This window comes from Stomoxys calcitrans, chromosome 4, assembly GCF_963082655.1.
Source record: "Stomoxys calcitrans chromosome 4, idStoCalc2.1, whole genome shotgun sequence".
Lineage (NCBI taxonomy): Eukaryota > Metazoa > Arthropoda > Insecta > Diptera > Muscidae > Stomoxys > Stomoxys calcitrans.
The window spans coordinates 155,897,561-155,918,034 of record NC_081555.1 but is presented as its reverse complement, the minus strand read 5'-3'; the positions used below and the strand labels follow the sequence as shown (position 1 = coordinate 155,918,034).

The window sequence follows — 20,474 nt, the reverse complement described above, 5'->3', positions numbered from 1 at the left end:
ATGTTGAGAATGCTGGTGGTGGTTCTGCGTTAACAAAAAAAATTATAAATTTATTTCTTATTAAGAAATTGGCAATGTTTGCAAGAATCCTTCCTTTTGTAAGTAAAATAGACCTCTTATAAATAATAATTATTCAAAAATATATATAAAATATCGACTAAAATTAATAATGCTTAAATATTTTGATTTGTTTTGAGTTACATTTGCTCACATCAGCAGCACAAGGTATTGATTTTGAAATGCTTGTTCTTCTTTATTCTCAAGAAACTGAGCAATCTAGGGGGCATACACAAAAAGTTGTATACCCTGGCTTTGTGTTTATATCTGTATGTGTGTTTTACTATGTAGTTCTGTAAATATACTTGTCTCTTATAATTTTTTGTTGTTGTTCTTGTTTTTTAATCTATAGCTTTTTTAGAAAAACCCATAGATCCATCCGTTGTTTGAAACCCCAAAATATTTTTGTGTAGTATAATATTTTAACGTCGAGACCAAATCGTTCCTCCTTCTCTCTGCACTAACTTGTCTATATTCTCTATGTATAATTTCCTAACAGATATATTGCTTATAAAATTATTTTATAGGCTGTATTGGATTTTTTTGTTTGCCGCAATGTAGCGCTGTGTGGGCAAGTTGGGGATTAAGCTGCTCAGCCCCGCTGCTGGTCACATTAATGATTGTCTAGTATTTGGGTTTGATAGGTTTAAAATACCACTGTTGATAGCCATCCTGGGCATCACAATGAGCCAAGAATAGCTGGTGTGTTTGCGGATGTAAGGCTACACATTTTTTATGGGCTCTGTGCAATAAATGCTTAGTAGTTTCATTGTAACTCCAAGGGCCATCGGTTGTGCCTAGGCGACAGACAGCCAATTTAATGCCTTGGCGATCGGCTTCCACACAACGTTCACCCACCCCCAATTGGCCGGCTGCATTCAATCGAATGAGCTGATTACTGCCACCGCCATGACAATGTGAGAGACCCATAATTGCTGGCGGTTGACTGCCCATTGAGTCCAGACAATTTTCTGAGGCCACTGACCGTAGCTCACCCCAATGTAAGTTAGCAGGCAATGCGGGAAATTTATCATATACATCATAGGCTATGTTATCCATATACCATTGGAATGATTTGCAGCTCAAACGCTTCTTCAGAGCCAACTGCTCACTTATGTCTCCCATATCCAAATATCTGGCCAAGGGTTCTCGGGTGTAGAAATATTCTTTGTGGGTATCATCAAACCATGTTTCTATGACACGTTTGTAGTTGATTGTTATCAAAGGACCCTTTTTCTTGCTGGCCAATTTCCCAAAGTTATAGGGCATGAAACCACGATAAACATGGCCCACATGGGAACAGGGTACCCATTCGATGCTACCACCGCACTGCCAAATCTTAAAACTCAATTCGAAATTCTCACCGCCCCAAACCAAAAGGCCTGGATCATAAGCTCCCAGTTCCAAGAAGTATTCGCGATTAATGGCAAACAGACCACCGGCATGTGTAGGACTTCTATAAGGCTCGGAGTTGTGTTGTCTGCGCCTTTGCTCCCGCTTAGGTACCTCATTCTCTTTATACAGCATACCCCACTCGAATATGCCGCGGAAATGATTCTCACTGCCATAAACCGAACGATATTCGAATGTTTTGTAATCAATGCCATCTATAATGGGTACAGTCATAACAGTGCGATCGCGATATATGGGGGCCAACAGAGGTGGCAGCCAGTTTGTGTTCACCTCGCAATGAGCATCAAGGAAGACTATGACTTCACCTATAAATAAAAGGAATATTGAATAGACATCACATATTAACATAAGTGTATTTTTATTTACCCGTAGCCTCCTGGGCGCCTCGAGATCTTGTACGAATTAAACCTTCCCTCTCTTTGTTGCGTATTAGTCTCACCAAACCATGGAACTGTTCGATATAGGTTTCCAGCTCTTCTCGTAGATTCTTTTTATCCGAAAAGTCATCAACCAAAATAATTTCATGCAAAACATGCTTTGGACTTCGGTCTATTACCGAATGGACGGTACGCATGAGCACGGAGAAGCCCTCATTGTGGAAGACAATAATCACACTGGTCTTGGGCAAATCATATGGATAGTTCCAATGTTTACATTCTTCCAAGCGAGTGTCGCGAACACTACGATGCAGAGATATTTCATCGGAACAGGCCATGTTCATACCGTATTCCATTTCTGACTCATCTGCTTCGTTTTTCTTATTAGCCGGCAAGTGATAAGCTTCGCCATTTTCACCAGGGCCAACACGTTCTTCCAACAACTTGGGTTCGAAATTACCCAAACCTGTAAAAACAAAAACAACATAATTGTTGCAATTTAAACGGGTTTTGCTCTTTGTTTACTTGGCAAGCTGGTTACATTACGGATGTAATTCAAATACAAATGAGATGTGTAATATTTTTGTGCATTGTTATTAATCCCCACTTACCCTCCACCAAAATCGGTGTTTCTTTGGGCCTTCCCTCCAGACGTTGGTAGTGGCGACGCGCGGTGCCGAATTTTGCCTGGTATGCTTCTGAAACTCGCTTATGGCCATCACTCCATGTCGTCAATAGATACAATAGTGGCAAAATTACCAAGCACACAAGAGCCAAACGGCAAACTCGACCATTCCGATAGTTCGTAATACGCATTTTGATGCTGCTGGCTGCTGCTGCTGCCAATAGACAGCAATTTAGTTAAAGGTAAAATGTCACTGTATTACAATTTAAATGCCAAATGGTGCGGTGTAAGCCAAAGCCATACACCACAAAAGCCGATAAGCGGTTTGTCGACGTGGAAAGTGCTTTTTTGTTTAATGGCTATAACCGTAATAAATTTCTTTGCGTCCCTCTCTAAGTTCTGATGTTCTTATTATGTTCTATGTTCTTCACTCTTACGCTCTCATGCACCATCACACACGGCCTGATCGATCCCAACAACAACAAAACTACACAAAACATCAACAAGAATCCAAGAAAATTATGAATTGATCTCCTCTGCCGCAAAGAAAAGATAAAAACAACAATAAGAAATGGTAAATGTCAAGAGCAGAGAACCGAGTTGGACATGGTAAACGTCGACGCCGTTATAAAGTTTGATGGCTATTAGTGGTGATGAGTTGATGTTATGCGAAGTTTACATTTGCTGTGTTTTATTTTAAACCAATTTAGTGGATGGTTGTATTACATACCAGGCGCACGCATTAAAAATGTAACTCTGTAAATAAATCCCACAAAAACGTCGCGCAAAGGTTAAAGAATGTTCAACTTTCAGGATTGAGCTCGAGCATCATTCTGTGTTGCCATACGTGAAGTAGCGTTTTAAGGCGTCAAAGTTAGAAATTGCTTAACTTTTGTGAGTTGCTTTTGTGGAATTTTCTTGCAGAGTTGCATTTTTAATGCGAGCGCATAGTATATAAGTCCGCCTTCACACTGCTTGCGTTGCTTAAAAATTGATAGTGGTAAAGAGTTCCATAGACGGATTGAATTAAAAAGAAATGCCATTCGGATTGTGTCGTTTTGGGACGATCAATATCTTTCTGGTGATTCGGCTAAACTCCAATAGGATCAATATCGGTACCATGCGATAACAGATAATCGCAAGCGAATAATCGTAATTTGCACTATGATAGAACATTTTTACCATTAGCCGAACTTAGAATAGATTTCCAAGCGTGCCGATCTTCTGCCTTCCTGCAACAATCTCTGACACCTAGCTTCGAGATGTCGTTCACCACTTGATCTAACCATTGGCAGTGCAATGGCAGACTGTTGTACGTACCGTGTTTGATCAGATCGGTGTTTTTGTTGTCCCTGTTTGCGTATACCACAGTGCTTGCCTTCAAGTGACTTCTTCGCTGGAGCTTCTACAATCATTCTGATAATATGACCTTACAAACACAACCGTTACCATATAAATATGCTAATGTCCTCATACAGTTCGTGGCTCATACGACGCCGATTAATGCAATTGTTTGCTTTTTTCTCGATTTTTACATCACTAAAATAATCGATTAGTCAAATATCTTTGGTTTGTTGGGAAAATTGGGGTTGTTTTCTTTTTTGTTTGTGTTTACGGGAGGGAGATTCTATTTCAAATTAATTAACCGCTTCTAGCATCCCTCAATCCACACATTTGCTTAAGAACCATCTGCATTTCACAACCTATCTACAGCTGTGTTTGTGTGGCTCGTGTGGCCATCTCAATAAAAATTCCTTTGCTTCTTGCAACAAGCGTGCCAACATCTTAAAAATGGAGCGACGCGGTGGCTTGCCTAGGACTCCTCGTATAAATGAAACTATATTGGAATATTGTGAAAAGGCTGGTAAAGGGCGTGATTTAGAAAATTTTATGCGGATTTATTCGCCCGCCAGTAGTCAAGGCAGTCACAGGACACAATCTAGTAATGAAGCACGGAGAGTTGTTATGGTTGGAGCCAGCCATCGCACAAGAAGTCGAGATAACGTTTCTTCAACGAGTAGTAGTTGTGATGCCTTATCGTTGATGCCTGTACGACCATTAAATAACTGTTATGGAGTTAATAGTAAAAGTATGCCAAACATTGATGTTCACGATCATGACTTGGTTTTTAAAGATGTAATGCTTGATATTAATATGGATGTGGAAATTGATAATGCTAAGGTAGGTTAATTGAAGTTATTATATTGTTTAGTTAAGAACGATATACGCCTTATTTAAGATGAGATGTCATACATCTTTAAGACAAATAAAAATACAACCATAATTTCGTTTTCAGGTCTACAGTACATCTAGCGAAAATATACACACTCCTAAAAAGCAGGGCCCCCATGAAGAAACAAAGCAAGTAAAAACACCAGATTCGGTAGCCAAAACGCATAGGCGACTCGAGTGGGATTCTTTTGGCGATGTTGGCTATCGAAAATCCATGTCCGCTAGCAATATAAGTGTTTTGGAACGATCCTTACTAAGAGAATCCCTTGAGGGAACTGTGGCTGTGGCAATATCAAAGAGCCACAAAGAAGATCAGTTTCCCAGTGAACAGAATAAAAGCATCAATCAGCCTAAACAAGTTAATATAGTTAGAAATAACACCACTGAACATGCTACACCACCCTTAGCCTGCAGCACTTTGGTTGAAGGTCACTCTGGAAAGATAAACAACCGAGGTGCCCGACCCAAAATGGTATCCCAAGGTACTTCTTCAACATCATTGCAAAAGAAATTCGAGAAATATGCACAAACGTCTTTGCTTAAACCAGCCACTACACATTCTCAGGAAATTCAAGTGTCCATGTCTGCATCAGCGTCTGTCGTTGAGGGTACAGCAACGCCCTCTAGCTTTGAATATTACTCTTCTAGATCGTCAAAGTCCCGATCTTCAAGATCATCGGCAGGCATATCTAGCAATCTTTCCAATACCAATATACCACCAGCCCAACATCCTTTTATTACGAGCATTACAGATTTGCTAAAGAAAAGAAAGGTCATGAACGAGAAATCGACAGAAGCACACAAGCAACATCAATACGATAGCATTAAGAAGTTGCAATCTAGATTCCAATCTGCCTTAGATGAAAATAAAGAAAATACTTCCAATACCAATTCTGTAACATCGACAGGAACATCATTTTCTTTAACGAGACAAGCTCCAGAATTGGATTTAGGCATTCAATTAATTTGCTCTCTTATCGATGCAAAAAGTGTTAATGGAAAACAAAAGAAAAAACTCATACGTGATATTGTTAAACGATTGACACGCTTAACGGAGGGAGCCTTGGATGAGCAGTCTAATCAAACCAGCACTAAAAGCGGCGAATCTTCTGCATCCAGTAAGCAAAATGTCTACGATGCTGTATATTCTCGCCGACGAAAGGATAATAAAAGTCATGACGTTTTACAGACATGTAGCGTGGGAGTTTCGCCACTGCAAACAATGGCTTCCTATTGTAGGGAACATCAATCGCAGCTTACTATAAATTCGACGGGTGAACAATTGGAAAATGCTCAAGGTAAGTATCTATAAAATTTACAACTTTAATAAGGAATAAGAAGAAAGTCCCTTAAATTACACAAGCCAAGCAAATCGAAGAAGATAACATTGAGCTTTTTAAGTAGCTCAGTATTAAATAGCTATTTTGACGAATCAAGTTTTCATTGCGGAATCGCAGGAATACTTTTCACTTATTAATGAGTGCGTCCGAAACAAGTTTTAGCTCAATGATAAGGAACCTCCTTTTTATTGCCGAGTCGGATCTGCTTGCCGCCGAGTAGTTTACGCAAGAAGGGAAGTTTACACATACTCACAAGCGCCGCCAGCACTATGAGAAAATAAAAACCTCTGAAAAATTTCAGTCATAACTGTGGTGGTCGTTCTCCAATTAGCACACCGGTAGCTATTCACCGCATCTGCTTCTGCGTCCGCATGAATGTTGTCAATACTCGCTTGATATGCCGCTTGGTCTAGAGGATCTCTCTTGTAGGTCTGAAACTCTCGCTCTATATCATATAGATCTAACTTAAGGCTTTTGGGCAATGGAAACCTATCCACAAGATGACGATTTGAATGGTTTGTGCGATAACGGCACAGAAGGTATTGCTGAGACAACATATAGTTCTATCTTCGCACTGATACAATCTTTGTATCCTTTTGGAGGTGGTCCAGGTAAGAACTGAGAAGACTTCCCGTCGCAGTTCGAAGAGCGGCATTCTGACAGAACTGAATATTGCTTTGTGCGTGGTCAACTAGGTTTTTTTTTATCAGCAACCCAAGTGCTGGTGGCAAGTGACTTGAGAACCTGGTTTCTACTTTTGACTGTATCGCAAATTGCTGTGGCATGCGAATAGAATTTTTAAGAGCTTTCAAATCTGACACCAAGTATTTTGAGACACTTCATGATCGGAATTGTCACTCCGTCGACCATCACTTTCAGCTCCCTACGCACCTCATGCGTGTATGTTATGAACAAAATGGCTGAAGATTGAGTGGCAAATATCTTCAGATTTCTTGCAGCGAAATAAGAGGCAAGTTCGTTGAGGTAGACGTTTAACCTATCGCAGATGCCATCAATGGGTGGGAGGCCTGATGCCATGATCGTAAAATCGTCCGCATATGAAACGATCTAAATGCCGTCTGGGGTGGAGTGGAGGAAAGCTAGAAGTTTAACATTGCCAGTTTCAGTCTACGGTATTTCGACTTCTTATCCCTAAATTTCACAAAAGACTGGCGACCAAACATATAATTTGTGTGCCAGCGTTTCAGGTCTGACTAGAGTGACGTGTTGTCATGGCTGACATGGCGTCGAATGGGCAATAATCGTGCCTGTAAACATGGTCATTTGTCGTATAGTTGAATGCTCCCTACGATGTAGCAGTAACTGCAGTCACGGACAAATAGCGGTATCGAGTTGAGTCTCAGTGAGAGGCCGGGCTACACCTGATCTTGCTTAAATGCTATGTGCATATTATGCTGCATATGACAAGTCCAATTTTTGACGCCTTTAAATAACCGATGAGCACTACGTTCTCGCGGGGATCGGTCCAATGGACGGGAAGAGATTTGTCATCTTTAGGAGTTTGACGAGGATCGCTACCTCCATATGCAAATGTAATTACTACAACAACAACAACGATTCTTGCGACGATCCAGTATACGTGCATTCCTTTAATGAATTCCAGTCAGACCACGAACGGAAATGCCCCACTCCTTGTACCGGTTACACTTCATTATCGACCACAATTTGACAACCAGAGTTTGTGTTGCAGCTTCCGTTCATTTATCCTCGTGCTGCCAGGTTTGGTTCGGCAAAGTTCGTCACGATTATCTGCTTTGATAGAACCGGCCGTTCGCAATGCAAATAAGGTCAGAAGAAGACGGCGGTTGCCGTCGGAATATGTTTTCGATATGGTCCCGGAAGACTTTCCAGTCTGCTTTCTTCTGATTGACGTATGTTCGGTGTTCAGGGACTATGAAATCATTCGGAGGATGAAGCTCTATGATAATGCGAAGGTTGTCTTCATTTCTTGTCTTCAGAAAGAGGAGTCATCTATTTGTTTTGCCAGTGCTGCTACTCTCATCCCTAATGCTGGAGTGCCAAAATCCATGATGATCTTCAAAGTCTACCATGACTATGCACTTTTAGCCAACGAGCAGTGCTCAGGGCTATAGCCAGCGTACATACAGTTACTGAGAGGAGGTAATTGTGATACAGTTCAATCTTGGTGTCGCCTAATATGATAGCGTTGGCGTGCAACTCAAAGGAGTTATCTTGTAACGTCTGGTTAGGTTGAATCAGGGTGGTTGATTTGGGATTTGGTCATCCAGGATGGGACTTCAAAATGTGCCTCTGTGAGTATCACAGGCGGTGTCACCAGGCCTGTGTGCCGCAAAATATTTGCGCCTGCAATCGCAGTTACCCCTTATACCCGCGAACCATTCCACCATCTGCAAACTGTAGACGTTACCGGTAGCTCTCAGCTGGGCTCATCATGACAGCGATGAACGCAACATAAATCGAAGCTCAGAGTTCCAAACCGTGTGGTGCTCATAGTTATCCCCAGGGTGGTATAAACAATTTTTCAATATTTCCATTATTAAAATATTTCCAATTAATTTAAAATTTGTTACCAATCAGCTGAACCCATACTTTACTAGAAACTACTTCACATATACGCTAATTTCTAAATGTCATTTTTTATGTCTCCTTTTCAACCCACAGTTTATCAAAACACTTGCCCGCACGGATGCAAGTGGGGGCAATCTACCAATAATAGAAAGCACGAACAAAATGTTCTTGGCAACAGCAACAAACAATCCACATGTAATAAGCAGCTACAACCACCCTATGCCACTGACACTGCATCTAGTATTAATAACAATAATGTGCCAATTGCTACTCCAACAAAACATAACAATGGAATGCAAAGTGAACTAATTGCAAAGCAAAAAACTTTAAGAAATGCATTGCAAGGTGAACATCATTTGCTCAAGTCAAAGGCAACACAAACTTCAATTTCAACGGACAGTGTCAAGTCAAAGAAATCTCATGTAATCTCTTCAACGAGGACCATTTCTTCAGGTACCACAACTACAACCACTACTTCCAGTACATCATCTCACGATTTACCAACACAAAAGTCGTTACGTAAAAATACAATTAGCAACGAAATGGAAGGCGAGCAACCCACCATGAGGGAATGGCTTAACCCTTTAACACAATCCGAAATAGATTATGAGGAGAAGAAACGCGAGGAAAATGAAAAGAAAGCTGCTGCGGAACACAAAGAGGCATTGAGGCGTGAAAAGAATGCCAAAAAATCCAAACAGCATAGCTGTGGACGTGATCAACAATTAGATTGGATTGAAAATGAGATACATCGTCTGGAGTGCCTTAAAAATTTGTTGTTGCATGATGAACATGACATTCAGGAGGAACAAAAATCTGCCAACTCGACCAGCGGCGATGATAGTTCGCATAAATCCAAGGAGTCATCCATCAGTTGCACACAAACAGATAAACTATACGACACTGTATATTCCGACAAATCTTCTGTTTTAAGTGAATCAGCCGAGCGCTTGGTAAAAGAAATCGAAGTCATACTGGAGGAGTCTAGCGAGGATATGATAAATTTAAATGAGAATACAAAAAAAAGTAGACAGAGAAAAAAAGAAACTCAATTAGTATATGAAAAAGTAGGAGAAGATGAAGAACATCCCAAAGGAGGAAATACCGAAAAAATGCATACGATAAAGGAGATTACAATTATTAAGGAAAAACAATTTACGGAAAATAATCCCCCCAAAAGTCAGCCTGTGCAAAGGCAAAAAATTGATACTCCCATCACTAATTCAGATCATAGCCAAGAAGGCACTGAAACCTTAAGGGATATGGTGAAACAAAGAAAACAAGAGTTTATGGCCTCATATAAGACTAGAAAACAACATCACTATGATGCCTTGAAGCAACAACAGAAAGATCAAAATCTCTTTAAATATTTGCCCATAAAGCAGGTTCATGTACAAGTCTCTAAAGAGAAACCATCCGCCTATACTGGCTATTATTCGGTACCGCATACCATAAATCGCAGATTTTCCCCTACAGAATATGCATATCCACAAAGCAATTTACCGCCCACACCACAAGAGCAGGATACTAGCAATTCATCCGTGCGGGTTGTATATGCCACCACCACAGCAAACACATTCAATCAACGCAAAACTACACAAAAACCCTCAACTTCGAGTGCTGCTGCAACAACTTCTACTTCCTCTAATTCCATATTTTGTATGTCATCCGATGTTTCGGTTCCCATGGGTTCCAACAATGCCTCATCCACACCCACCACTACACATCATTATGACGATGTTGCTGCTGCAAGAATACCACCACTGCAATCTTCGCATCAACTACAGCCTTATTTCTATGCCAAAAATTTGGAACAACAAAAAAAGCCCCATACCATTGCCACAGCATCAGCCTTTAATGTTAGACCTAAAGGTGGTATAGCCTATGTTATTGAATTTGATAATAAACAGTTGGAACAAAATATTGCTGGCTCAGCGGAACAGGTGTTGGCCACTACAGAATCTGCTGCCATTTTGACCACAAACAATATTGAATGTCTGGCAAAGTCATCCAATGAACCTCAATTGAGTTTGCAAGACCATTTGGAGAAGGCTAAACCGAATTTCCTTAAGCAGTGCAAGGAACGCAAAGCAATACTCAATAAACTACAGTCTATGCGTCAGGAACGCGATCGACAACTGAGAGATATAGTTGAAAATACAAGCTTCAATTCTTTGGAGCGTCGCTTAAGATATCTACCACCGCCACCAATACGTAAGTAAAAGTAAATTTAAGCAAAACGCTACATCCCTAGTAAAAATCGTTGAAGCTTCGGCGCAAAGACGATATCAAATTTTGTGCCATTTTATCTGATAGTAGATCATCATATCAAAATGTTTTAACTATTGGGTTGCCCAAAAAGTAATTGCGGATTTTTAAAAGAAAGTAAATGCATTTTTAATAAAACTTAGAATGAACTTTAATCAAATATACTTTTTTACACTTTTTTCTAAAGCAAGCTAAAAGTAACAGCTGATAACTGACAGAAAAAAGAATGCAATTACAGAGTCACAAGCTGTGAAAAAATTTGTCAACGCCGACTATATGAAAAATCCGCAATTACTTTTTGGGCAACCCAATAGTTTTCTTATTTTGATTGCATAATCAATAATGTTGCATATTTTAAGGGGCATAAATTATTCTGACTAGCAATTGCTAGTATAGCTGCCAAAATGGCATTTAATTCTCAAACTTTGAACTTTATTTCTATTACTTTCTTTATTTTCAGAAAAACTTCGCATTTTAAAGACAAAAGAAATGAAGGCTTTGACAAATAAACGTGTTGCCGCTCTTCCCGAAGTTGTGGCCCGCAAGCAACAAGAAATAGAAGAGAGAAAACGTAGAGGCAATCGTGTTTTGAGGGATGTTTTTAATTTGGTAAGCAAAGTGCTCGACTAGTTCATATAAGGCTTTAATACAATTCTATTTTTAGCGTTTACAAAAGCGTGTGCGTAGCGGAAAGTTATCCTTAAATCATAGCAAAGTTGTTATTTAGTTAATGACACGACACACTATCATTACATTATAAGGACAAGTTCAATATTAGGAAAATATTGAAGACCATATTTATGCCAATTTATGTTATAAATAACAAACTGTTCTTTGGAGAAACTTTTTATGCTAAAAAACAATAAAATGTTATTAAATTTAACTACTTTTAAAAGATGATATAAATATTGTTGTATGAGGTGAGTGAATCAAACGAAACTGAACGTGAACGCAAATTTGTAGTGTCCCAAACGTATACCATTTCATTTTTGGACACCCTTTATATGCACATATTTCAATTTTTCATTCGATGGATCATCAAAAGGATATATTGAGCAATTCGAAAACTACAGGTATGTTATCTCAATTTTAATTGATTACATGGGTAGTATAATAACAACTGACGACAGCGCTTTAGACGTCGTACAGTCCCCTCTAAATAGGTCAGAACCGATTTTTATGAGGGAAAAAATAAATTAAATAAAGATACAGAATTTGAACTTTGCACATAGACTGGTTGGTGGTGCTTGTGAATATAGATAAATGAGAATACATACCGCAAGCAGAATCCTGCACTCAGTGGCATGCAGTTTGCAATACACATATAAAGGGTTTCGGCACTCGTATCTGCATCTTTCTTTCTTTTCTTTTTGTTAAAAATTTGATTTTTTTTAATTTTTCTGCAGAGCTGCTTGCTTTGAATAAAAATAAAATAATTATCGACACCTATAAGCATGAAATTTGCTGCAAACTTTTGAGAGCACAAAAATGTCTCTGTTATTTCAATCCTCTGTGATGGATAAATTATATATAGATAAAGAATTTGTGAATATCGATAACCTAAGAACATGCCGCAAGCAGAATTCTGCTCTCAATGCCGCTTGTGCTGTTTGCATTTTCTACATATGTTATTACCTTCCATTATTTCCTTTACCGTGAAGGAAAGTATGACGTAATGCACGTATATACGGTTTCCCGGTTGAACCGTCGTACTATGGGGTGCATTTGTGTAATGTTTCAGGAAATTGCGGCGATGACGTAGTTGACCCCATCTCATTTCAAACATTTTTAACGGTCACGAATCTGTTAACGAGCGAGTTTTTATTCGAAGATTTATTCCGCTCCGTAAATACGAATTGGATTATGGCTTTCGAACGTAATTTGTCAAAACAGTTATCGATTTCGGAGAAGAAAAAATCGATCTGCCGAACATGATTTACCATAGCAAAGGTAAACAAATCAAATGGTGGTTGGGGAAAAACGCACAATACAGGGCGCAACCCAATTTTTTTTATGTACTGCACCCTCCACTAATTTTGAACCAGGAACACGAATCTGAAGTCCGTTTTTTGGGCAAAAGCCCCTGAACCCCCATAGGGCCCAAAAACTCCTCCTTGACGGTAGTGGTCCAACCTAGGAAATATGGGTATCAAATGTAATGTATTGGCGAGTAGACTACGAATATGTGAAAAATTGGACCCAGGAAGGATCTACGGTGTCTTGAGAACTTTGAACCCTAATAACATAGGCAGTATGAGTATCAAATTAAAAAAATAATGTCGAGTAGATTACGAAGTTTTTAGTTTTCACACTGAAACTCCATTTAAACAAATAGTGAAAAAATCTGTGAGAAAAATTTCATTTGTGGTACTAACTTCTTTGTTTGCGTTAGATCACCTTTTAAAATCCGCCTTGATACCTACCCATGGTACAAGAACTTAAAGGTATGGTCAAGCGAACAGCTGAGTTCAATTTTTTTTATTTTGACAAATTTCCTAATGTCAAACGTTGATGTGTGTGCTTTCATGTGTGTTGTTTACATGAAAACAAAATACTTGGAAAACGAAATACTGAGCGTTGGTTTTATTTTTTTATTCAGGTTTGGTTTATGCAAATTAAAAAAGTTTCGAAAAATTGAAAAAAGGTAAAATGCATGGTCGCTTTACGGCTCTTTGTGGCAATCATCTACTTGGAAGATTTGATATTTTCAATATCACAATTTTCACATGCGTATTTTTTTGTGCTATTGTTTAGTTGGCGGAGTCAGATGAATCCATACTGCCAAGGTATCCAGTTAGTAAATTGAAATCCATAAACTAGGCTCTCAAATTAATTAGTCAATGTTCACGTATAAATTAAAATTCCAGGGTATCAAGACATCATATCAAGACATCAAACACGAATAAAATAAATAAAAACACTCGAATACACTGTTATGTGTAACTGTACGGTATTTAATAGATCAACTCCCAAGTTTTTTTTTTCCAAAAAAGGGTATCCAAGTAATTGGTCAATGTTCACGTATAAATTAAATTTCCAGGTTATTAAGTCATCAAATGAATAATATCCACGAATAAAGCAAACAAAACCACGCAAATACACTGTTAAGGTTGGTACTACGTTTTTTTTTTGGGAAAAATTTCCCAAAATTTTTCTTTCGGTGGTTTGACAAGGTTACCACATTTGATTTTTTTGGGTTTCTTTGGCCAAAATGTTGCCATTCACATATAAAAATTAATATGGCACCAACCAATTTATCAGCTGCTTACGTGTATGTGTGAGTGTGTGGATCTAACTGCAATTTATGCATGTTGTTGCAATTTCAACCAAAACCCACCCCTTCGAATTTAATAAATAATGAAAAAAGTTATTTAAATAGAAACGAATGCAGCTTTTATTTGTAAATTAGATTTTGCAGTATTTTCATTGCTATTAATTCAATTAGCACAACTTTCCAAAATCCTTTGCCAACATCTCCACTTGTTTCAAAATAATGTTGTTGTAATTGCGAGACCAAAAGCACAACACTATCTTTCACAATCCTTAGTACTTCGTACAGATTTATTGCAATAGTTTGCTATAAGAAACATTTTCACTTTGCATTTAGAATTCGTCTGAAGCGGACGCTTCGGGATTCGATGCTTAGTCATCGTTATACACAGTACAGTTATAACTGTACATTGGTTTTAATTCTGTATTTTTAATACACGTGTTTTAATTTACAGTTGGTGGGGACACCAACTTCGGAAGTACAACCTGGCATATAGAGTCGTACTCTGCCATTTCGATTAAAGTCCAAAAAAAAAAAAAAAAAATAAGAAACATTTTTATTTATTTTAGAAGTATATTTATATACAAATTCTTTCTTATTTATGCATCGACAAATACTAAATTGTTTTACACCCCGATTAAGAACATGTGAGCAAGATCGCTAACACTAACAAACATGTAGTTACTATTAAATGTTTGGTGATAGAGTTTCCCTCCAAACATTATGAAGTGACTTTCTCACTCCCTCCCAAAATAGTCACTTTTTAGGTCCTTTTGTATGATAGTTTGTAGAGATTTCATGATTTCAAACAACAAAATGCATTACTATTGGAATTCTATCATTCATGTTTCGCTAATTAATTTCTCATAATCAACTGTTATTACTACAAATTTAAAAATAGATTTTTTGTTGTTGTTTTGGACCCTAAAATCTCCACACAGGAGAATTTATGTTTACTTAAACTTCTGTCATGAAGAAAGGCGCGTAGCACAGAGGGAAAGCATAAGCCTCACAATCGCAAGGTTGGCTGTTCAAATCCCAGTTGCGCAGCGACTGTGGTTGTGCTCTTCTTGGGCGTCGTGAAATGTAAATTTTCACTAGATGAAAAAACAAGTTATAGCGAAACAAACACTTTTCATCACTATTTTCCGCTTATTTTTTTTATGGAGTTTCGCCGCGAAAATCGAATATAGTATCAACCTTTTTGTGTAACTGTACGCAAGATATATTCATTTGCAGGTAGTGGCAGTTGCCCAACAACAAAATATTAAGTGTACTATCTGTCAAAATCTGTGATTAGTACAACTCTGATTTTGTGTATGTTACTAGTTCGCGCCATTTTTCGTTGTTTGCGTGTGAATGGTTCATAACTATAATACACACACACAACGAAAACTCGTTGACAGATAGTGGAAGAAAAAATTGTTCTCAGCTGTTTACGGTACTCTGCCTGGTAATTATGTCATGATTGCACAGAAAAATGTTGTTGTTGAGCAAATGACCCTACCTTCTAAGTTCTTGTACCATGATACCTACCTTTAGTCGTGATTTTCTCGTGAGCCGTGATTAGTGTCCTGAGCATGGTTTCACTTTTAATTCAATCACGGTCTATTACGAATCACGTGAGAAGATTATTCACGTCATGATGATTCTGAGGAAGGTGGTAATTCTTTAAAAAGCCAACATGTATACCCTCTGAATCTATTTCAATTGACTTGTTTGTGATTGATATACTTTCGACGTTCAGAGGTTACAGAGTAGTATATATAGACCAAAAAGGGTCTATATATACTACCCCCAATGATTAAAATGTTCCACAAAAATATTCCTACCAGTGCAACAAACAATTTTCAGCCAAATATTTACACAACTATCCAAAAGCGAGTATGCCCCCTTTTTGTTGCATTTATAGCAATAATGAAAAAGGTAAAAAGGAATTCAATACACAACCAACTAGTAGAAGAAAATAACAGTTATGCATATCCTTCGATAAGATTTCTGTAAAATTCGGCCTTATTTCACATTTTAAAGACCAATGATGCTTTGAAAAGAAAAACCTATTATAAAAATTAATTTAACTAAATTATATTCCTTTATTTTAATTATATTATAATTGCTCATTGACTTGTTTTCTCTTGAACTATTTAATATATGGTTTAAATAATCAATCATATAATATTTGCTTTAACTGTCATTATAATAAATGGCGTTATATTGATTCGTTTTTATTTAGTTTTGTTTTTTATGTAACTTTCTCACAAAACATGCATACTATATGTAATTTTTTTTTTACTAATTTTAACAATTTTTTCACCAATATTAAACAATTTTAGTTATTTCATACCTTATGGGGGCTTTAGAAATTTAGTTTTTCTATCTTTTTCAAAACTCAATTGATGTAACAACAAGCTGAGATGCCGTTATTTCTCCATATAACATGTTTTGTACTCACCACCAAGGGATGAGGGGTATAGTTAAATTTTGTTATGTGTGAAAATAAATTTTTTGTTAATTATTGTATTGCATATTAATGCATGTTTATTTGTATTTATTTAAGATAATTTTCAACAATGCTATACAATTCCTGATGATACCAAGTGCATGGGGAAAAAGGAATCGGCAGGGATATTAGTATAAGGTTAATGCTTGAGAAGAGGATAAGGGTTATTTGATAATACCTTTTTTGCATATATATATATTTTTTATTTAAAATTGATCTATATAAAGCAATTATGATTTTAAAAAAATGCATGTAAGCAGTACAACAATATTCGATTGGAAAATTAGACATGAATCACTGAGCATTTGCCGGTAAGTATCAAAAAATAATCAACAATCGTTCAGATTCCCCTTTAGAACAACCGTTAGAGTTATGTATGTAAAACTAAGTGACAAGCGAGCTCAGATTACCAGTGCATGGGTTTGACTCCCGTAAATAAAAATTTGTTAAGTGAGAGAGGTATCTATACTACTACTACTCCCATGAACATCCCATTTAGGAATCGGGGATACTTTTCTCATATCAATGAGTGCAGTCTGATTAATGTTTAAGCTCAATGATGAGTGGCCTCTTTTTTTATGCCGAGTCCGAACGGCGTGTCGCATAGCAACACCACTTGATAGAAAAGTTTTAACATAGCAGCATACCCCATAAATGTAGCCAGCATTAGTAAGGAGATAACCACCGCTGATTTCAACCCAGGCGTTCGGCATCATAGGCGGACATGCTAACATCTGCACCACCGTACCATCCAAGTGAGAGAAGTATCACAACAGACTAACTTGTCCAAGAGGGAACAGTCTATCACTATAACCTGACCCAACTCTAACTGTACCTTTTAGCCAATGTGAGCTGAATTAATGTAAAGTTAGCCAGATATACCGGTATGCTCGATGAAGTGTTGGCTGTCCTGTAGACTGACGTTTGGGGTTTTTTATATTTTTACAGATGGATAGTGGAACTGGATGTGGTATCCACTGCGCAAAACTACAGATCGACATCTTTCTTCGTATGAGTAGTATGAACGATCATCGACCGGTCGGCTTATTAAGTGATATTCAGGCTACATTGTAAGCTTTTACGGGTACGAGGTGGAGTATCTGCGGCCACTGCACAATCAACACAATGTGACTATATGTTGGGTTCCATGCAATCCCATGACAACCGGTTGTACGTAACGGATTGACCCGATGGAGTCCTTCATCGGCAAGGGTTGCCGCCTCAGTGTACAACACACTGCTACAACAACAACGTATGTTGGGTCCCTGCCTTTACGGATGTGATAGGAAAAGAAAGGATGTATGTGCATTCATGAGAATTTGCAAATCTCTCCCGAGTCTCGATTATAGATATTTAATCGCCTCTCTCACATATATATTCGGAATCCGATTACGATGGAAAAAAACCTGGGTCAACAGATGGAACCCAACAGCAGGTTTTCGTAACCCCAGCGATCGAATATATGCTCCGAATCTAAACATAGATTCCCTACTATCGATAAATGGCAATCGTTAGGTAACCAATAGCAATCGTATGGACCGGAACGAGCTTGCCTATTAATAAAAGCTTGACAAAGAATTCCACCTACATATGTGGCTACAACAACAACACAGAACACAATAAGTTAAATGCACACATGGCTCGAATTGTCATTAGAAATAGCGGCATCTGTCGGTGGTGTCATGAAACTGTTGCCGCGGAAGATAGTATTAGGATTCTGGGACATTTTCCTTTCAGGAGAGTTAAGAGGACTGAATTTAGACAGATTTAAATAGTTTATCCTGCCTTCGAAATGGTAGGAGAAGAGGGTATATTGATAAAGCGTGCATTACTAAGGTCGATGCCCGTTCAAACTACCGTATCCAAGGGAGAATGTTGATGGAGGATTCACAATGGGACAAAACAAGGCCGCGTTAACCTCTTATGTCTGATATCATCCGCTTCCAACATAACCTAATTCGGACTCAAATGCCAAAGTGCATGATCGTGCAAGTCATTGCAATAAATAATTAACCCATTAATTATTGTTCCATAGCTGTGATAGTTTGAGTAAGAGCTCAATCAGTGTATGTATACGGAATAAAAATCGGGTGAAAAATGCAAGTGCCTCAAAAGGCCACGAGTCGATAAAAACTGTAAGATGGGATTTAGATTGAAACAGAACGGCTGCAGCGCATGCGAAATGAAAGTCGGAGGAGCAGAAAAGAGATGGATGTCAACGTGTTTGAGGTTTGTTCCGCTTGTGACCGGGTAGCGCATGATACACATCACATATTAATCTGCGAACACAATAAATTTGAGTGATGTTGCTGGTTGCTTGTCTTTCAACATAATTTAACCTATAACCGATCACCTGCGACTTAGCCTGTTACTACAGAAACTGGCCAACGACTGATGAATAACTATACAAAACAGTTGCAACAACAACAGAGCGACGAAAGGAACCCATAACCCTGCACTAATAAGCCATACACACTACTAACTTAACCACCAAAACCCCGATTTAGCATTGGGTCAGCTGATTTTATAAAGGAAAAACATATGATCGAGCCATTAAATGCGGATTTAAAGAGCAATTTAAATGTGGTTCAAAACCTACCAAATGTTTTACAAGCCAAAAATGTGGTATATCTTTTTATACCCAACACCGAACAGTTACCCACTTTTTCAACGCTACACAGTACTAGATCATTGTTATTCATATAGGATCTAGACATGTCCTTCCGTCTTTTTGTCGAAATCACTCTATAGCCTTCCGTTCAAAGAATTATCTCGATAGAGCAACCTTTATACCGATCTCCCAAAAAGAAATCTTGAGTTTAGAAAGTCCTAGTTTTGCCCCGATTTCAAAGAAAAACCGCGCCGAGTATGGATAGAGGGATCTCCCAATTTAATTGTTTGAGCCCAAAAATTCGCTTTAATACCTATATTCGCTGTTATTGTGAACATGGCATCCTCAACATCTGAGTATGGACTAGATCTGACCATATTTGTATGCAGCTGCCACATAGCCCTGATTACCGATTGAAGGCATTCGGGGCACCAAAACCCCATTTTGTACCCAGCATTTACGAAATTTCGAAGAAATCCCTTAATATTCGTACCACTACCAGGAGGCCACCGTAGCGCAAAGGTTAGCATGTCCGCCTATGACGCTGAACGCCTGGGTTCGAATCCTGGCGAGACCATTAGAAAAAATTTTCAGCGGTGGTTTTCCCCTCCTAATGCTGGCAACATTTGTGAGGTACTATGCCATGTAAAACTTCTCTCCAAAGAGATGTCGCACTGCGGCACGCCGTTCGGACTCGGCTATAAAAAGGAGGTCCCTTATCATTGAGCCTAGTGAAATGTTCATGGGCAAGATTTGCATTTGCAATTTGCATTCGTACCAGTTTCTTGATATATATATGATGGAAAAACCTACCAAAAATTGAAGTCAGCCTACCAAGAAAATAAAAACCAACCAAAAACGGCAACACTGATTATAGCGGCTGATATACAATAGTGACAGACCAAACTCATGTCAATCCCATGGCAGCCGGTTGTACGTACCGGATTGACCCGATGGAGTCCTTCATCGGCAAGGGCTGCCGTCTCAGTGTATAACACACTGCTACAACAACACACACCAAACCCATGACACCTATTAACATTCGTTTGGGTAACATTCAAATCTATAATCTAAAAAAGAAATTCGTCATAGTTGTATAAGCAAAAGTCGTCCGGTAACATCAAATCGCACAAAAAGGCGATTACTGGGTTATGTGTATGTCCATAGTGGCATGGGCTCTAATCTGTGTGGTGTGCTTTGTCAACCCGT

The 20,474-nt window shown here is 38.4% G+C and overlaps 2 protein-coding genes across 2 annotated transcripts; one reads left to right on the top strand and one right to left on the bottom strand.

The window, feature by feature from the left end:
- Positions 1-228: 228 nt before the first annotated feature.
- On the bottom strand, positions 229-3,046 carry LOC106096054 (N-acetylgalactosaminyltransferase 7). Its single transcript, XM_013263579.2, has 3 exons — positions 2,459-3,046; positions 1,837-2,313; positions 229-1,775 (listed from the first exon to the last, which is right to left on the bottom strand). Exons 1-3 carry the CDS (start codon positions 2,661-2,663, stop codon positions 682-684), a joined length of 1,776 nt encoding a protein of 591 aa, XP_013119033.2. The 5' UTR covers positions 2,664-3,046; the 3' UTR covers positions 229-681.
- Positions 3,047-4,142: 1,096 nt separating this feature from the next.
- Positions 4,143-11,766, top strand: LOC106096052 (centrosome-associated protein Alms1a). Its single transcript, XM_013263574.2, has 5 exons — positions 4,143-4,653; positions 4,769-6,002; positions 8,709-10,829; positions 11,344-11,492; positions 11,548-11,766. Exons 1-5 carry the CDS (start codon positions 4,264-4,266, stop codon positions 11,608-11,610), a joined length of 3,957 nt encoding a protein of 1,318 aa, XP_013119028.2. The 5' UTR covers positions 4,143-4,263; the 3' UTR covers positions 11,611-11,766.
- Positions 11,767-20,474: the final 8,708 nt, after the last annotated feature.